General features: G+C 35.0%; 1 protein-coding gene across 2 annotated transcripts in view; it reads right to left on the bottom strand.

The window, feature by feature from the left end:
- Positions 1 to 293: 293 nt before the first annotated feature.
- The window catches only part of IL6ST (interleukin 6 cytokine family signal transducer), a 38,956-nt gene continuing 19,666 nt past the window's right edge, over positions 294 to 19,583 (bottom strand). For both annotated transcript variants that reach the window (XM_045493556.1, XM_045493546.1), the window contains exons 9-17: positions 17,407 to 17,489; positions 16,547 to 16,757; positions 15,830 to 16,012; positions 13,391 to 13,492; positions 13,062 to 13,208; positions 12,607 to 12,747; positions 9,396 to 9,492; positions 5,856 to 5,937; positions 294 to 5,205 (exon numbers count right to left, since the gene is read on the bottom strand). In XM_045493556.1, the coding sequence (XP_045349512.1) occupies positions 4,468 to 5,205; positions 5,856 to 5,937; positions 9,396 to 9,492; positions 12,607 to 12,747; positions 13,062 to 13,208; positions 13,391 to 13,492; positions 15,830 to 16,012; positions 16,547 to 16,757; positions 17,407 to 17,489 (1,784 nt within the window). In that variant the 3' untranslated portion in view covers positions 294 to 4,467. The remainder of the gene's footprint in view (positions 5,206 to 5,855; positions 5,938 to 9,395; positions 9,493 to 12,606; positions 12,748 to 13,061; positions 13,209 to 13,390; positions 13,493 to 15,829; positions 16,013 to 16,546; positions 16,758 to 17,406; positions 17,490 to 19,583) is intronic.

Here is a 19,583-nt window from a genome sequence, read left to right on the forward strand (position 1 = left end):
AAACAACCACTGGGAGGTGGCAGGATATTGGGATTCCAGAACTCATCTTGGAAAATTCATTTACCAGTTTTCCAAATTTACAATCTCTCAGTCCATACTTTGTTACTAAGACCAAGACAGTGTATCAATTTTCTTCTAAAACCTATTCCATTATGCTAAATGAACATTTAAAAAGCCACAGAACCCTCTGAAGGCATCTAGTTTACACTAAGACCCTAGAGCAGTAGTGACAAATACTGGTATCTCAAACATTATGTGTAATGACATCCAATTGTAGTGATCATACACAGAAAAAAAAATTAAACAAGAATTTATTTCTTAAATTTACTTAAAGGATTAGAGCGGATACATAGGCAACGTTTACAATAACATTTAGAGTTATGTCAACATAAGACCGATAGCTATGGTAACAATTAGCACATGCAATTCACTGTAGAGGTAAAAATACTTACTCTCTCTAGACAAGCCTTCTACACGAAGGTAGACTACGTAGGGGTAAAAGAGCAAGTGAACTTGAGAGGATTGCACTTACAAGTAAAAGGGACATAGCTAAGATATAAAGAGGATACATACCTAATGCTAATCACTGTATTGTAGTACTAGCAAATTGCACACTTATTTAGAGTATATTCAATAAACATGTTAAGACTAAACAATTTTCAAATAACTGCCTTTAAAGTAACCATCTGACATCACATTTTGGTATTCATGTTACACCACTTGAAACATGTAGTTACCATTCAGACAAAACTGGTCTTTAAGGGATAAAAGATGTAGAACATTTCTCTCCATGGTCTTCAATGCCTTTTCATCATTAACTTTAAAGCACTTGGTAATGAAGTTAAACTAGCCCACCTGAAGGAGCTACTGATGGCAAAAAGCTCTTAAAAATTTAGGAACAAATGGACAACACAAGAGCTCGTCCCAGGTGGTCTTCTTTTTCTTTTTAACGAAATGTATAGTAGAATATCACATTACTGCATAATAGTAGCACATACAAAAAAAAAGATTAATCCAAAAGACAGTACATTTGGCTCTAGAAAGTTGTTTTGACTTGCATCCGAATTCTGTTTATAAATATTCTGAAAAGGAACTGCTGTCAAAGACCAGTTGCTACTTTATACCTTCTTTTAAAAATAAAATTGGGTCATTGTCATGGATTTCAAAGTTTTTTTTTTTTTTTTTTTTTTTTTTTAGTTATGTCTTCTCTCAGCATAGGGCTTGCTTGAACCTATAACCCCAAGATCAAGAGTCACATGCTTTTCTGAGCCAGCCAGGCATCCCGACCATGACCAATTTTAGGTTAAACATAAATAGCTTGCCATTTTATGGCTCCATATTCTCATTTTATAGAAAAGTGCAATAATTTTTTTTTAAAGCAATCTTGGGCAGTAGAATTGAACACGACCTGCAACAGAAAGCTATCCCAGTAATTTTTAACAACTGAACTTTAAAATTTTTATGTAGCTTATTATATTGACATTTTACCCATTTCAACAAAACAACAGAAGTGTATGGTTTAAAAATTTGCTCTTAAACCAAACATAGGAGAATGACGTGGAATATAACAGAATGGAGGAAGAGCTCCTCCACTTGATTTATGCTTGGTCAATATGTGCCAGTTAAAAGAAATATTTTAGGGAATTGTACAACAGGATTATTCTACTTCTACATTGGTCATGATTTTAATTAGTTAACTATGTGGATGGAAACTAACCATTTTTAAAAATTTGACTTTTACTTACAAAGCTATTTTAGCTGTTCTACTTTAAGGATTGAGCTTTCATAAATTAATGTTTTACAAGTATATTTCTACTTCATTAACCTTTAACTTCACAGTAAGCTAGGAAGACCAGGTAACTTCATGTGTAAAGTTGCAATTAAATGAACAGCTAGGTAGATGTGAACACAGAATATATGAATGGTTTTGCTTTTTACTCTGCTTCTACTTACACAGTATGTTCTTGAGTGTCGTGACTGATCAGTGCTGGCTTGAAGTAGGGTACCAACATACCAGTAACTAATAGTCAAATTATAACAATACATGTGGCATATATGCTTATTTTTTAATCCTGTATGAGCACATCAGAAGCAGTGTATTAGTTTTGTCTACAGAGAGGCTTTTTTTCTGATGTGCCAGTGTTACTTTAAAGGAAATTTTGGGATAATAAACATCTGAGTAACCCATCCACTGCTTATATATAGACTAATTTTCACATAAACCAGATCCACTTCTCTGCTTACCTAAAATACAATTTACATGCCTCAAAACAAATTATCCTAAGACATGGCTCAGGAAGGTAATTTTGTTCTTGAAACAAGTTTCATGAATGCTTGTCTTTATCTGGGCAAAAGATGTACATCACATACTGGTAATCCAATCTACATTTTCTGATTGGATTATCTGTATAGTAACAATCTAGTATGTGTAAAGTGCTCTTGCAGCTGGGGGGCATTCACTCAGGGTACCATTTTCTATACAAGTTTTCCACCAATAGGGTTGCTTATATAATGTTCTTTCTTAAATGACTTCATTCTCCTCCCCCTTAGATTAGGAGTCTGCATATTCTAACTGCTCCCCATGTACAAACTTCACACTCGAATTCTTTGTAACACTGCTGTTTATCATGAGGAAAGTTATAGCTGAACATGATGCCAATAACATGACTACTTACTTGGAGGAAATGAAAAATATAACTGATAAAAACTTCTTGACAGATTCTTAGCAAGATAAATCTAATCCTGATTTGGATCAGGCTTTGACCAACTTAAATGGTGGCGGTGACATTATCTTATAGTGTGACTTCTCTGTAGATTTCTCTGTGCCCAGTCTTCCTCATCTACTTCTCATCCTGTCTTTCTACCAATCTCATGTTGCACCTGCCCTGTATCACAAAGACCCTGTGTATGAAAGAACTCTGAAACACATCAAGCAAGAATACAAAGTATAAAATGTTAACAGGAAGTCTAATATGTACAGAATCATATATAATGAGCAGAATTAGATTTCAACTGTAAATGTAGAGCAACTTCTTTTAGCCTTTTATTCTTGAATAACCTCTATAAACCATTTTAAGTGGGCCTGGTTTTTGTGACTTAAATATGACAAAAAACTGTAACATACTTTCTGCAAAACTACTTGATAACACTAGTCAACTACTAATGACGTATCAAAAATTTTCACTTAGCCCCTGTCTTTAGCCCTTGCCTCCTATCAAATGTGGTGGGTAGGGTAGGGCATAAATGTGAAAGTGTGGTTAGTGCTAAACTCTGGAGCCCTGGCTCACTTCTCTCTGGGAAGAAGAGAACTTGTGGGAAGAGGTTTAAAGTCTCTTTAAATCACAACGCGGAACTAAGTTCCACCTACCTCAGACCTAGCAGGTGTTAAAATACTATCTCATCATTAAGTGCCTCCACAACAGGGTGTTCCCTGTGCTATTAACTAACATCAATATGTACATTTTTGGATAGGGTTTTATTTTGGTAAGTAGTGCCCATATGTTCTCAGTTTGCTTCGAACATCTAGAAAAAAAAAACCTTCCAATCTTGGCCTACTTAAAAACAAAGCATATTAAAACACATTTTAAGTTGAAGATATATTGTATAAAGTGCTTCATCAACCAATTCTCTAAAGTTTTAACAAAAAGGGTCAATGTTTATATATACAGAAAAATGGCAAGTCTATAAATGGCAAAGAATTTTTAAAATGGTTAAGATACTTTGGCATTCATTGCTAGTTTTTTAACTGGGCACTCTTAACTGCTGAATTTGTGAAATGGATCTTCAAACAGATTGTGAATAACAACATAAAGCAAATTTTTGAAAATTTACTTATAAATGTTCAAAAATATATTTTTTAATCTGCAAAATTAAAACTCTAGAATTCCATTTATCTAGTAGCTGGCATCATTACACCAACAGAAGAGAATGTCTAATATTTCATGTTGGCAAGATTGTAATTCAACCCACTGTTTTTTTTGCTTTTGGTCAGACAACAAAAACTGGGTTCATACAGTTATGCTACCTAATACTCTCCTTACGCTGTCAGCTAAAGTAGAGGGTCTAGATCTTGCTCATCTAATTTTTTTATCTTAAGTCCATCTCAGCCACTTTATTTGGTGACTATTCTCATTAAAATCAGTAGAGCTGTGCTAAATACATCACTGCTTATTATTTAAAGACCATCTATAAATTTCAGACAAGCTTTCTGTTTTTCTTCAGTGCAAACATCCTGAAACAGCACAAAATCATTCAGCTATTCAGAGGATGAAGTCAGTTTATGTAGTGCTTGAAAGTAGAATCCCAGATATTCCGGAAGGGAAACAGCCCATGTGGGAGGACAGTTTACTGTTGTCCTTAAGGGCAAATGATCATCTTCAGTGAGCGAAGATTATTTTTCTCTGAAATAACAGTTAAAGTTAGCTTTAGTTTACAGGTACTGGTGAAGTTTTAACAGGAACCAGTCTTTCACTGAGGCATGTAGCCACCTCGTCTGACAGTTTGTGGTAAGTAGCTTTTAGACATTCCTTCATCAACTGCAGCCTCCATCCCAACTGTTTCAAATCTCTCTACCTGTCCCTCAGTATGTAGACCAAAAGCATCTGCTACAGAAATTTCTTGAAACATTTTCATTTGCCCAGATCCACAGGACTGTGAAATATCTGAAATCTGCTGTTTGAGTCTAACAAAATCTTCTTCATTGACTGACGAAACTTGCTTTGACCTTTCAAAATGTGAAATATCTGGACTGGTTTCACGCTGACTGCAGTTTTGTTTGAAATACTGTTGCCTGGGCAAATTGCCAACACTGCTATCTGTGTTATCTACCAGCTGTAGATCTTCTGGCCGCTCTTCAGAATCTAACAAGGGCTGGGTGGACTCGGATCTTGAGAAGACTTGGACCGATGGAACCTGGTGTCTGTAGCCACTGTGCACCACTGTGGAATACTGGACGGTGCCTGAAGTGTTCTGGGCAGACTCATTTTCATCACTGCTAGAAATGCTTGGCCTAGAGGAGGACATGCACGATGAACCTCCAATACCACTGCTGTGTCCTTCAGTACTGATTTTTTCCTTCTTGAATAAGTCCAGTGATTTCAGATCTTCTGGAAAAGGCTTTTTGTCATTTGCTGCTTCTATCTCCACGACACTTACATCAGTGAAATTGCCATCTGAGTAAATCTGATCTTTTGAATTAAAATTATGCTAAGAAAGAAAGAAAAAAATTTATTATTACCTATGGCAAAGGTTCATTTAGAAACTATGAAATATATATGGCAAATTCTAGTTAAAGCCACAGAGAAATGCATCTCTGAAACTTCTCAGTAATTTGGTGCGGACATAATCTGTATCACTAAGCACTGTCAACTAGCTCAACTACAGATACTGTGAAATGATTCTAAGAAGTATGAATCAGAGTGGACTTCCTCAGAATTCCCAATCAACTGTTAAATTTTGATAAGCTACTGGTGTATATACAGTATTTCATTACTAGACTACAGAGTTGAGGATTGACTAAAAAGTAGAAAACATGAAAGTTCAAAGAATTTAGTCTAGGTTTCTAGAAATCACTGCAACAGTATGAAACTGGTAGACTGTTAAATTTGATTTTAATATCCAATACAAAATGCTTGCCTTACAACATTTACCATATAGGAGTATTTACATATTAAGTTTTCAATTTGCAAGTTCAATGAAGTATTTTTCATGTTTACTGAATAGAATAAGGAATATAAGAATATGCTATGATAATATTTTATCATTTACTTTTCAATTTGGTCTTATCATTTGGTTCAACTCTATAAAAATACCCTGAAATGTCCATGTATAAACAAGTCAGAAACACTTTATCTTACCCTAGGAGGTGTATGAGGTGACCACTGGGCAATATGACTTTTTGAAGGATCTGGAACATTAGGCCAGATATGTTTTTTAATTCTGGAGAGAAAAAGAAATAAAGTATCTGTGGAACCACATGTAATACATAATGAACAGTCCCTAATTCCAAACATGAGCTTAATCTAGTCATAATGAAAAACTACTACTAAGGCTAGTAATCAGCATTCAATTTAAAAAACTGAAATAAAATTCTACAATAGAAACCAATCAAAAAGTGGAATAAAGTCACAAAACCTTAAAGTACACCCCTCCTCCCAACAACAAAAGAAGCAAATACGTTCAATTTCCAACTAAAACCACATAACACATTTTCACATAGCCACCAAGTAAAATATGATAAATTTGATTTTTTCACAAGAATATTTACCTCAGTATGTTCCTAGTCCAAAGTTAGAGGTCCCTAAGTGTGTATAAGTATACAGGAAGTGAGTCATCTTGAGAGTAAGTTCAAATACAAAAACAAAACGGAGTAATAAGATCCTAACAGACTGACTCTCCTGTGCAAACAACTATAAAATCTACATGTAATGTAAAAAATAATGAAGTTAACAACCTAAACAAAAGACCAACTAATGGATGAATTCCATGAAACAGACTTAAAAAAATTTCAGTTGTTTTACATAAAGAAATTGAGTTAAAATTTTTTTAATGTTTATTTTTGAGAGAGAGAGAGAGAGCGAGCAGGGTAGGGGCAGAGAGAGGGAGCCACAGAATCTGAAACAGTCTCCAGGCTCTCAGCTATCAGCACAGAGCCCAATGAGGGAGGGGCTTGAATCCACGAGCCTTGAGATCACGACCTAAGCCAAAGTCAGAAGCTTAACTGACTAAGCCACCCAGGCACCACATGAAACTGAATTTTTAAATTTACATTTTTCCCACAAAGAAAATCTCAGGCTCAAACTGGCTTTGTGAATTCTAGCAAACACTTCAATAGAAATACTATGAATACTATATAAACTCTCCTAGAAAATAGAGAAGGTAAGGTGTCCCCATTAATTTGAGGAGATCATTCATTTTATGAGGTAATCAGTATCCCCTTGATTTCAAAAGTAAATGAACACACCACCAAAAAGAACCCATATCACTCATGAAGCATAAATGCAAAAATTAACATACTGAATCCAGACAGTCTAAGAAATGCAAGGACAGTTTAACATGTGGAAAAAAACCAATGAATAAAATTCACCATATACATGTAGGAAAGAGAAAAATCGTATGATCATCTCAACAGATGACAAAAAAGCATCTGACAAAATTGACCCAATCATGACAAAAACTCTCAGGAAAAAAATATAAGAGAACTTCCTCAACTTAAAATCAACATCACATGCAATGGTCAGAGACTGAATGCTTTCTCCCTTAAAATTGGGAATAATGCAAAGTTACTACTTAACCACTATAGTAAGAAAAATAACTGAAAGGATAAACATCAGAATAACCATCTTTACTAAGCAGTATGACTATGTATGTGGAAAATACTTAGGGACCCAAAAAGGTACTAGAGTAAATGAACTTACCAAGGTCTGAGTATACAAGGTCATTATATTAAAACAAAATTAATTGCATTTCTATTTCTAGCAATGAACAATTAGAAAATAAAAATTTCTAACAATGCCATTTACAATTGTATAAAAAACATTTAGGAATAAATTTAACATAGTACAAGGCCTACCCACTGAAAACCATATAACAGTGCAAAAGAAAAAGAAAACCTAGACAAAGAGAAATTAACAAGGGTGACTGGGTGGCTCAGCTGGTTAAGCATCATCTGACTTTTGATTTCAGCTCAGGTCATGATCACGGAGTTGTGAGTTTGAGCCCTACACAGGGCTCCATGCTGACAGGATGGAGCCTGCTTAAGATTCTCTCTCTCCCTCTTTCGGCCCCTTCCCCCCTCAAAATAAATAAATAAACTTAAAAACAAAAGAGATTAACATGTTCATGGACTGACCCATGTGGCATAAATGTTGTGAACTCATGTTCAGATTGTATTTTTTGCCCTAATTTTATTGAGTCGATAAAATCTCAATTAGCACCGTACTCAGTTTTTTAAAAAAGACTCTCCTTTTCATATAAATAATATCAGCTTACCAAATAACCTAGTCAAAATAATTTTGAAAAACAACTTATTAAAAGAATTCTAACTGCTCTCAAAACTTACAGAGCTATAAAAATCAAGACTGTGTGGTGCTGGCATGAATAGACATATAGAACAGAATTGAGAGTCCACAAATAAATCCAGACTTACATGGACAATTGATTTTGACAAAGATATCTAGGCAATACAATGGGAAAAAAAGTATTTTCAGTAAATAATGCTCGAACAACTAGTTATCTATGGAAAAAAAAATTCCCTGACCTCACACCATGCACAAAAATTAATTCTGAATAGATCATAGACATAGAGCTAAAATGATTAAGTTACAGAGGAAAATAAAGGAGAACACAATTGTGACAATGACTTAGGCAAGAATCACAAACTGATAACATGCACCTCATCAAAATTAATAACGTGCATTTTCTAAAGTCACAGTGAAGAAAACAAGAAGCCAAAGCCACAAGACCAGACTTTCCACAACATATTTGACAAAAATTTTGTCACTAGAATATATAAAGAACTCTTACAGCTCAATATTACAGCAAACAACTCAATTTAAAAACGGGCAAAAGATTTCAGAACATCTATCACAAAAGAATATAGATAAATGGCACATGGAAGGATCCATTACTATTTACTAGGGAAATAAAAATTAAAACCACAGTGAGATAAAATTACACACTGATAACAAGGGGCTAAAATAAAAACCCTGACAGTGCCAAGTAACAGTGCCATGTAACAACTGGAACTCTCACGGTGCTGGGGAGAATACATGATGGTACACCTGCTTTGAAAAACAGTTTCTTATGAAGTTATATATGTGCTTCCTATGTTACCCAGCAATACCAATACTAGGTATGTACTTACACAAGATAAATGATAACATATACCTACACAAAGATCTGTAGATGAATGTTCATGGCAACATTATTCATAATAGCCCCAAATTAAAGACACAACCTGAATTTCCATGACAGATGAACAAATTTTGATGTATCTACACTGCAGACTACTATTCAATAGATAGAAAAATATTAGTATATGCAACATGGATGAGTCTCAAAAACATGCTAAATGAAAGACATCCTATAAAAAGACTACATATTATCTATTTATATGAAATCTCAGAAAAGGCAAAACTACAGTCACAGAAAGCATATCAGTGATTACCTTGGGGCCAGGGGTTGAGGGAGAGGAGAGACGATAAAATAGAATGAGGAAACTTTTTAGGGTAATAGAAATAGTATCTAACTTGATTGTGGTGGTAGTTATATATCCGTATGCAGCTATTAAAATTCATCAAACCATACACTTAAAATGAATGAATTTCACTGCATGTAAATTATAGCTCAATAAACCTGGAGGGAAGAACTGCAAAAACACAAATAGGGGTACTTACAGGTCTCGCTTATTAAAGCAGAACAATACTCCCAAAAGGGTTGTCAATAGAAATGCTAGGCAAACAGGAACAACTATGGCTTCAATTTCTCCTTGAGCTAAAAATCAGGGGTAAGAAGTAAAATAAATGTCAACTCATGTGCTAAGAGAAATAATGAAACTTCCCAACCAAATGGCTGTTGAAAAGATGAAATACCATCCCGTTTTTATAGCCTTTTCAAACTTAAAAGATTGTTTTCTGCCACCCCTGCGCCCCTTGGTAAATCATATCCTAGCTGCTTATACCTGACACAGTAACCTGGCCACAGAGAAAGCATAAACTCTATGTTGGTTAGGGGAATAAAATGACTAGTTCAGTTTTCTGGACAGATAATCTATCCAATAAGTTAGAAATTTCAAACCTAACCATTTATTACATTTATGATCTGCACCCAGCAGAATCTTAACAAATGCTTATCTTTGCGATCTGTGAGTGCTGGGCACAAGTGGAAATATGGAATCCTGTATAAGGAATAAAAATAAAAGGTTCAAGCAAAATTTTTAATAGATTTTCAAAAAGATAGCATATCTGATATACAGCTAAGAATCTGTAAGAATCTTAAGTACAAGGAGTGGCAGAAATAGGAATATTATCACCTAAAATCAACAAGCCTAAGATTTCTAAATAATTCCCAACCTGCATTTAAAAGAGGGCTTACTTGAGCAAATGAATCACTAATTGGACAGTTTATATTGGAGATATTTTTTAATGATTTACCTTATGGCTGTCTCTACTTAACTCCTCCAGCCTCCTTATAAGTAGAAGTAGTCTTTTATGGGAAAAATTTATAAAAGTAATACTGCAGTTATAAACTATTTACTCAGTCTAATCTTTGCACCACATATATCCCTTTACAAGTAACTTTATATTCTACAAAGCCTAATAGAAATCAGTAAATCAGATCAATGCTCGGAAATAAACTGGAGGCTGGCAAATATTCACTCTTGAACACTGAGGTTTTCATATAGGTGCCAAATCAAATTCAGGCAGACCCTGTTATTACTGTTGCCAAACTTACTATGTTTTCAAGTCTTGGGCCTTTGCTTATCTGTCCTAAGATGCCTTCTTCTTCCTTTTTATCCACATCCTAACTTTTGGGGACTCAAGTACTGACTCCTCTATATAATCTATGAAGATGAAATTCCCCCCTATAAATTATCTTTAAATTCCTACTCTATTTACTGTCTACATGGCCCAAATGCCTTTCCATTTAATTACTTTACTTATGTTGTATTTCTTCAAATAAAGTCCTTTGGGAGCAAGGCCCATGCCATATGAAGAAGCCATAATATGTACATAAAACAATACACAGATCAGTGAAAAAAGCAGATAATTAAGTAATCCTAACAAGTATGATCTAATTTGGGGGGAAAAATGTATGTATAGAAAATAATAGAAGGATATACAAATATGTTAAGAGATTATTCTGCATGAGGGATTAGGAGTGGTTTTTCTTCTGCTCTGTACTGTATAGTCTAAAGGCCTATATAGTACACAATCTACTCTTAAAATGAATATCACTTTCATTAGTTGAATATTTTAAAGGTTTATTTTTTTCTAAAGATCAATTTCAAGTATTACTTGTTAGATATTTATTTTACTAACATGTCACCACAAAATCTTATTCCAAAAACTATATTCATTTTTAGCAATCACAGCAAAGTTCGGGATCTTTTACTATCTATTTTAGATAGTCACTCATTCATTTTCTCATTCACCCATCATTCAATAACAAGGAATATAGCTTACTATTTAGCATTCACTGTGTTGGTACCTGGGGGGTGGGGGTTATAAATAAATGATAAAATAAGGTAATTTCTATTATGATTCAAAATGTAGGAAGAACAAGAAAGAATGCAGCTTAAGAATGCTTTAGGGAGGTCAGAGGAACTAGAAAAAGTGAGGACTTAATGTAGGGCTACACATTGGGAAAAGATGGAGAAAATAATGAGAAGCATATGACCAAAGAAAGAGATTACAAAAGGGCATGCAAAAGCAGTAATTAGAAGGCATGATCAATAGGATTTTACACTTGGCTCATGTAAGCAAAAAAAGACTCATGAAAACAAAAAAATTTATCACATCCTTATCTAAATTTGTGGGTTTGGCAAAGAGTTGGATGGCTGTGGCAGGGAACAAAGAGAAATGTATTTGGGAAAGAGGATGACTGAAGTCACGGACAGAGAGTTTAAATAGGCAGACAAAATACAGGGCTGAGAAGAGTGATATGGAAAATACAAACCATTTTTTAAAAAAGTGAAAAAAAGAAAAAGAGATCAAGAAGGAAGTATGAGAAAGGGAGAAGACTCAGGAGAGTGTTGTTATTATACACACACACACACACACACACACACACACACACGTGAGAAGAACCAATGGAAGAGGCAGTTTCAAGGATGGAGAAGCCGAGTCAAATGCTGAGAAGTATAAAAATAAGGAGACTGGGGCGCCTGGGTGGCGCAGTCGGTTAAGCGTCCGACTTCAGCCAGGTCACGATCTCGCGGTCCGTGAGTTCGAGCCCCGCGTCGGGCTCTGGGCTGATGGCTCAGAGCCTGGAGCCTGTTTCCGATTCTGTGTCTCCCTCTCTCTCTGCCCTTCCCCCGTTCATGCTCTGTCTCTCTCTGTCCCAAAAATAAATAAACGTTGAAAAAAAAATTAAAAAAAAAAAAAAAAAATAAGGAGACTAAAAAGCATGTACTGGATATGATAACTAAAAGGCCTTCCCTGAGTGACATTAGGGAGGTTTCAGTGGATTGGTGGGTTGGAAGCCTGATTTCAGTGGGTTAAAGACTAAGCTGGAGGAAGGGAAGTGGAGCTCGAGAAGGTGAACTAGTCTTTCCAATAACCTGCCTACAAAAGAAGGAGTAAGACAAGAAGGTAAGAGACCACATTTGACTTCTGCCAGTGAAAAGATGAACCCATTTAGAAAGATACACAAATTCTTTTGGCATTTATAGAGTACAGACGAAATCAGTCAGAAGCAGTTAATAACAGAGCTGAGTTTTGATAGTTTAAAGAAACAATCCAAATCAGATAAACAATACAATACCAACAATTCATTTCTATGGATCCAAAGATGCACTTTTAACAAAATTTTAGCTTATTAACTAAGTCCATATTTAGTCCGATTAAAAAAAAGAAGAAGAAAAGAGCAAATGTCATTATTTCTTACCAAACTTCGGTGTAGTAAAAGTGAATTCTGGGCCATCCTTTCCACCTTCGTCTGTGTATGCTGCCATTCGTACCATGTACAAGGTGTCACTGGTCAAAGAGGACAGTGTATATTCTGTGTGGGAGGAATCCACATTCACAGCTGGAAGAAATCAATAAGTCTGCTTTATTTAACTACTCAATGTTTCTGCTTGATTTGGCTTTTGACACTGCAAAAGTATTAAAAAGGAACATATTTTCCAGAAAATAATTTTCTTATCTCTGCCAGAATATTCTTCTATAAGCACAACACAGTATTTTTTTTTCCACAGTACTTTTTTAATAGGCATATTCTCAGGTGTCTCTTTTCTGAGAATTATATACTACACTTAAGATGTATAACATAAAAAGGTGAGACAACATTTAAAAGCTTAAGAAAAAAACCAATGATTCTTAATAACTGATAGAATTTATTACCAGTTTCATTTCCAATGATGGTTCTATAAAATATAGTATAATTTCGGATAAATCCGTTCTGAACATCAACAGGAAGTTGGTCCCACTCTAAGACAGCTTCATTTTTCCCCACTTTTTTCGTCCGAACAGTAGGTCCTTTGGAAGGTGCTAAAACAGAATAAAAGTATTTGATAACTAAAAATGACTATGATTTAGTAAGTCATTAGGATTTACTAAAATTTAATTATATTATTTGAACATTATGAGACATACCCTTATTTTAAAAAGAAAAAAATGTCTTTGTTAATACAAAACTCAACATATTTCAAAGAAAATGAATTTGGACTTACGAGCTTGTTTAAGGTATGCCTTTATAGACTCAGGGCTTCCTGGTCCATCAGTATATATTGGAGTAACTGTTATCAAATAACATTTGCTCTCTGCTAGGTTCCCTAAAGAAATAATGGGAGAGTAAGCATTTTTCCCCACATAACAAAAAAGTCTACATTCCATTATTAACTTTACATTATAAATTTCATGACTATTGAACTTTCTTTTCTTTTAAAACTACAGCTTTTTAAGCAAGCATTGCCTTTTGTGTACTGGATTCAAGCTTAATTGAATCAAGCTTTTCATTAAAGTAAAAGCTTACTTTTATTGCCAATACAGATTAAAAAATATATTGTTAGTAAAAGTACTTATTATATTTATATTCAGGACTTATAAAACTCTGATCTCAAATTATCATTGGTCTTATAGTTTGACATTGTACATCTTAACTAATTCTCTGAGAACTGCCTAATGACCCATTTATAAGAGCCAGGGAAAGCATTAATGGCCCTGGTTTGTCAAACCAGGGAAAAAAAGAATTAGTGCCATTTCCCCCAGAAAGTAATATTATTTTTTTTTTATTTACTATATGAAATTTATTGTCAAATTGGTTTCCATACAACACTCAGTGCTCATCCCAAAAGATGCCCTCTTCGATACCCATCACCTACCCTCCCCTCGCTCCCACCCCCCATCAACCCTCAGTTTGTTCTCAGTTTTTAGGAGTCTCTTATGCTTTGGCTCTCTCCCACTCTAACCTCTTTTTTTTTTTTTTTTTTTTTCCTTCCCCTCCCCCATGGGTTTCTTTTAAGTTTCTCAGGATCCACATAAGAGTGAAAACATATGGTATCTGTCTTTCTCTGTATGGCTTATTTCACTTAGCATCACACTCTCCAGTTCCATCCACGTTGCTACAAAGGGCCATATTTCATTCTTTCTCATTGCCACATAGTACTCCATTGTGTATATAAACCACAATTTCTTTATCTATTCATTAGTTGATGGACATTTAGGCTAAGAAAGTAATATTAAAAAGCCATCTTGAATACCTCTTTTATTTATAATCTCTCCATATTAAATCTTTTTTATACAGCCACTTTATCTGCTCACAACAGAAAATAAGGTATTTGTTATACCAAAGTTTATACTTTCAACAAGAACTTTTATTTCCTTAACTTAATTCACAAAGTTATATACGACAGCTCCTTTGCTTTCTTAAACAGAATAATTTTACTTTTTCTTGATGACTCAATATTATCAAGAAGATAAAGAATTTTTAGACTCTTTTGTAATACAGTGATGTTATCAGGACTACTGAGCCACTGGATCTACCTGTGCAACCTGAAGGTCTCTAGAGATTATGCGAGGCTTTATTAAAAACATTTCTATTGTCCAGTTACTACCAAAGTGTCTTCTCTCTAGCTCCACCTTTCTTTTAATTTGATAAGGCTAGCAGACTAGACAACCAAATTTATTAAAACTTTTTTTTTTTTAAGTTTATTTATGTATTTTTGAGAGAGAAAGAAAACAGCGTGAGGTGGGAGGGGCATAGAGAGGGAGAGAGATAATTCCAAGCAGGCTCTGCATTGTCAGCACAGAGCCCAATGCAGGGCTCAAACTCAGGAAACAGTGAGATCATGACCTGAGCTGAAACCATGAGTCAGATGTTTAACTGAGTGAGCCACCCAAGTGCCCCTATTGTTTTTTTAAATGATAGGTTAATGAGGGCCAAACAGCCTATTTCATAAATAAAGCTCACAAAATTTTATGGCAGATATGTCTTTGCTTAGAACTTTTCTTTCAGCAATCATATTATTCATAATTGAATTCTAACGGTTATCCTTCTTTACTAAATAAAACACATAAAAGCTGAGTGTTTTGTCTTTAAAGTTGTTCTCTTCAAAGCCACATAAAAAGTTGTACCTTAAAATGCAGAGAAATCTACCACTTTGGAGCTCTACGGTATCATTAGAACTTCCAGTTAAAAGATGTAAGGAAATCTGAATTCTAGTTCTGCTTCCCCTATTCAACAACTTTAAGAGGTTAACAAGTCATTCATATGCTATAGGAAAATATCTTCTCACTGAAGGATGAGGAAGTTAAATCAGGTAAAGAACCATTCAACTAATTACCAGCAGCGATCAGATTATCTTAGATTTGTCTTTTACTTTACAGTTTTGTTAGTGCTCCTTTGATGATCAAAACACTGAACCATAAACAGAAGATACTATTAACTCTGCTTTGTCCATAAACAGATCCTGTAGTTCATTCAGTGAGATTAAATGTGACTTGATGAGAGTCACACATCAAGAAAACTATATGTAACTTTTAACTATAATAAACTGAAACTCTTCAATAGACCACAATATCTGTAAAACAGACAAAAATATGTAAAAGAAAAATCTGTCTGAAGAGTTACACAAAGGATTTCAACTTAAGTTTTTTCTAGCTAGGAATACCTCTTAGAAAGGTGCGGTGTACAGTGCCATCTTCTTGTTGCCAGTCTGGGATGCACGGCGATTTATCTGATAATACACACCACTCAAGTATATACTTGTTTACAGATTCATTTGGAGCAGTCCATTCTACCCAAAGCATATTATCTTTGGGAAATGCTTTAAGATCCGTGACCGGGCGAGTAGCTTTAAAACAAAATTTGAAAACTGGTGTGATAAATGAACATTAAAAAATTTCAAATTTTAATGTTTTACATTTCCAAACTTGCTATCAGTTTTTGTAGTATATAATATTAATATATATTTCCATTAAAAAAACACTTTATTATAATTTACAAATAGACAGTAAATTTATTTTGAAACTAAAATTCTTCCTTTCCCCAAATTCTTCAAATGTTTTGTGTATGTAAATGGAAATATTTTCTTCTTTGAAAGCCATAAACAATATATTTAAGTCATATTCATATACGGCTCCCAAAGCTTTTAAATAATATTTAAGAAAACGAGGTAATTAGAAAATGAGTAAATAAATAAGTAGTTTACTTCAAAGTTTAAGTGAGCCACATGATAATGGAATGAATTATTTCATTGCTGACTGATTTCTAAAACTATTATAATCGATACTGAAGAGGCAGTCTCAGAATTATTATGTATTAGGTATTAGAATATGTATTATGTATATGTATTATGAACCACTTTTCCCATCTCACAGACACAAACCTTGAAAGTTATAGGCAGGGATAGTTAAAACAGCTGCATCTGATTTGCCAACCAGATTTCTTGCTGTCAGAGTTGCTATGTAACGATCATTTGTGAGGTTTACTGTCCATTTTGTGTCATTCACTGTATAATTCTGTAAACGTGATTTCCATCTTATGAGAGTCACTTCATAATCCAAAATTTTTCCATTGGCTTCAAAAGGAGGCAACGTCTATAATAAAATAATTTTAAAAATGTATTTAACAAATCTTTAATCATTTTTTTTCATGTTCACAAATTCTGCTGTTACGTCAAACCTCCATGTTTAACTGAAAGGCACTGGCAACCTCATTTTCAACTCACAACCTTAAGTAAAACTACTATATAGTGAATGAGTAAACACATGACTTTGACTAACAGGGAAAGTAAAGTAGCAACATTTTGTTAGCTTTTAGTTCTGTAAACTATTGTGCACTGTGACTATCTGGCCCTAAATCATCTTATGCTGGAGTACTTTTCTCTCTACCATTTCTTAGTATGGTACACCTTAACACTTATGGACTTGACAGTCATTGTGTAATTCCTATTACTGGCATACAGTTTGATTACCCAAAACCTTTATTAACTATTTTCTATGAGGCACTCAGGAAAGTTCAAGGACAGACAGGATCCTTCTTACAAACTTTCATAGAACTGTGAAGTATCTGTGAACTGCAGTTCATGATCCTTTTATGTAGTATATATAAAACTCTGTTTCTATTAAATGCTTTGCTGATATTAAGATGAATAAAAATCTAAGTTAAAAAAACTACACTCATAATGCCATAAAAATGTACTATGTAAGCAATAAAAGAATATAAACATGCATTTTTTTTCTTTACCTTCCATATGAGTTGCACAGATCTATAGCCGTGAGTATGGGATGGCTCTATCTTATACCAGAAACTTGGTGCCTTGGATGGTCCTAAAGAAATGATATAAACTTTTTACATTTTTTTTTTTTTTTTTTTAACGTTTATTTATTTTTGAGACAGAGAGAGACAGAGCATGAACGGGGGAGGGGCAGAGAGAGAGGGAGACACAGAATCTGAAACAGGTTCCAGGCTCTGAGCCATCAGCCCAGAGCCTGACGCGGGGCTCGAACTCACGAACCGCGAGATCGTGACCTGAGCCGAAGTCGGACGCTTAACCGACCGAGCCACCCAAGCGCCCCGATATAAACTTTTTAAAATAAAAGTTTTTATCATAGCAGTAAAATATAATCCTGAAAATTATTCTCTTATTCTCTTACTTTGTTCTTATTCTTGCCATTCAATCACATGATGTATCTTTTTTTACATGTTTATGTATTTTGAGAGAGAGAAGAGAGACAAAGGGAGAATGGGGGAGGGGCAGAGAGAGTGGGAGAGAAAATCCCAAGCAGGTCCTGTGTGGTTAGCATGGAGCCGGATGCAGGGCTTGAACCCATGAACCGTGAGATCACGACCTGAGCTGAAATCAAGAGTCAGAAGCTCAACCAACAGCTCCACCCAGGAACCCCTAAACTAGCATTTTTCCCATTGCAGCACACCATGCCTGGGTCTTCCTTTATAGAGGAAGATAGCTTGATGATATAGATTAGAATGCTTTTTTTTATGTTAAAATTGTAAAGCTACAAATATATCCTAAGGTATACCAAAAATGCATCACCATTTCTTACTGCTAAAAATTAAACCGAAAAACCGTATTTAAATATACACTTTAAACCCCTAAATGTGGGGCACCTGGGTGCCTCAGTCGGTTGAGACTCTGACTTCTACTCAGGTCATGGGTTTAAGCCTCATGCTGGACTTTTCATAGACAGCACAAGTCTTTGGATTCTTTGTCTCCCTCTCTGCACCCTCCCCCCACCAATCACATTCTCTCCCTCTCTCTCTCTCTCAAAAATAAATACACGTTAAGAAAAAAAAACCCTAAATGTACATATATGAGAATACAAAAAATAATAAATTGAATAAATATGGGCTAAGTTTATTATCTTACGGTGGGATGACTGTTAACAGGGTATAATAAAAATGAATTCAGAGTACTGTTGTGATAATCACCAAACATGTGAAAAATGAAAAAGCACTTTACAGGATCAGGGCGCGTGGGTGGCTCAGTCGTTTGAGCACCTGATTCTTGATTTCGGCTCAGGTCATGATCTCACGGGTTCATGAGATCAAGTCCAACGTCTGGCTCTGTGCTGACAGTACGGAGGCTGCTAGGGATTCTCTCTCTCCCTCTCTCACTACCCCTCCCCTGCTTATATGTGCATGTGTGTGCTCTACCTCAAAATAAATAAACTTATAAAACCAAATATCAAATGCCAGTAATTAGGTTTTCAAAATTCCTATAGGATCAACTGATTTTTCAAAAAAGGATCTGAGTAACATCTAAACTGTGATGTGCTTATTATAAAGAGGTAATTACAGAGGACAAAACAAAGAGGAAAGACAGACAAGGGAGGCTGGGGAAAAGACTGCCAGTATAAGGGGTTCAAATAGATACACACGCATCAGTATACAAGAAATTATAAAAAAAAAATGTTATAGGCCAGAAAGATTTCCTAACATGAAAAGAACCTGGAGGCATCATTCATTAAGTTGAAGAAATGCTGATCTAAATGGCTCATAATTTTCTGGGTATCTGTTTGATTTCACAAAGGTTATGTACCATCTCCCCAGAAAATGCACACAGGCACTAACTACAATATTTTGTCCACATTTTAAAGTAGTTCAGCAACCCCTGCCCCCCAAACTGACCCAACCAGTTTTCAAGACCTCTATGATGCCAGTTTAAGAATTCCTGGGGCACCTGGGTGGCTCAGTTGGTTAAGTATCTGACTCTCGGTTTCGGCTCAGGTAATGATCTCACGGTTTTGTGAGTTCGGGCCCCACATTGGGCTCTGTGCTGACAGTGTGGAGTCTGCTTGGGATTCTCTCTCTGCCTCTCCCCCACTTGCGCTGTCTCTGTCTCTCTCTAAATAAATAAATAAACTTAAATTAAAAAAAAAAAAAGAATTCCCAGCTAAGACAAA

Source organism: Leopardus geoffroyi, chromosome A1, assembly GCF_018350155.1.
Source record: "Leopardus geoffroyi isolate Oge1 chromosome A1, O.geoffroyi_Oge1_pat1.0, whole genome shotgun sequence".
NCBI classification, from domain to species: Eukaryota; Metazoa; Chordata; class Mammalia; order Carnivora; family Felidae; genus Leopardus; species Leopardus geoffroyi.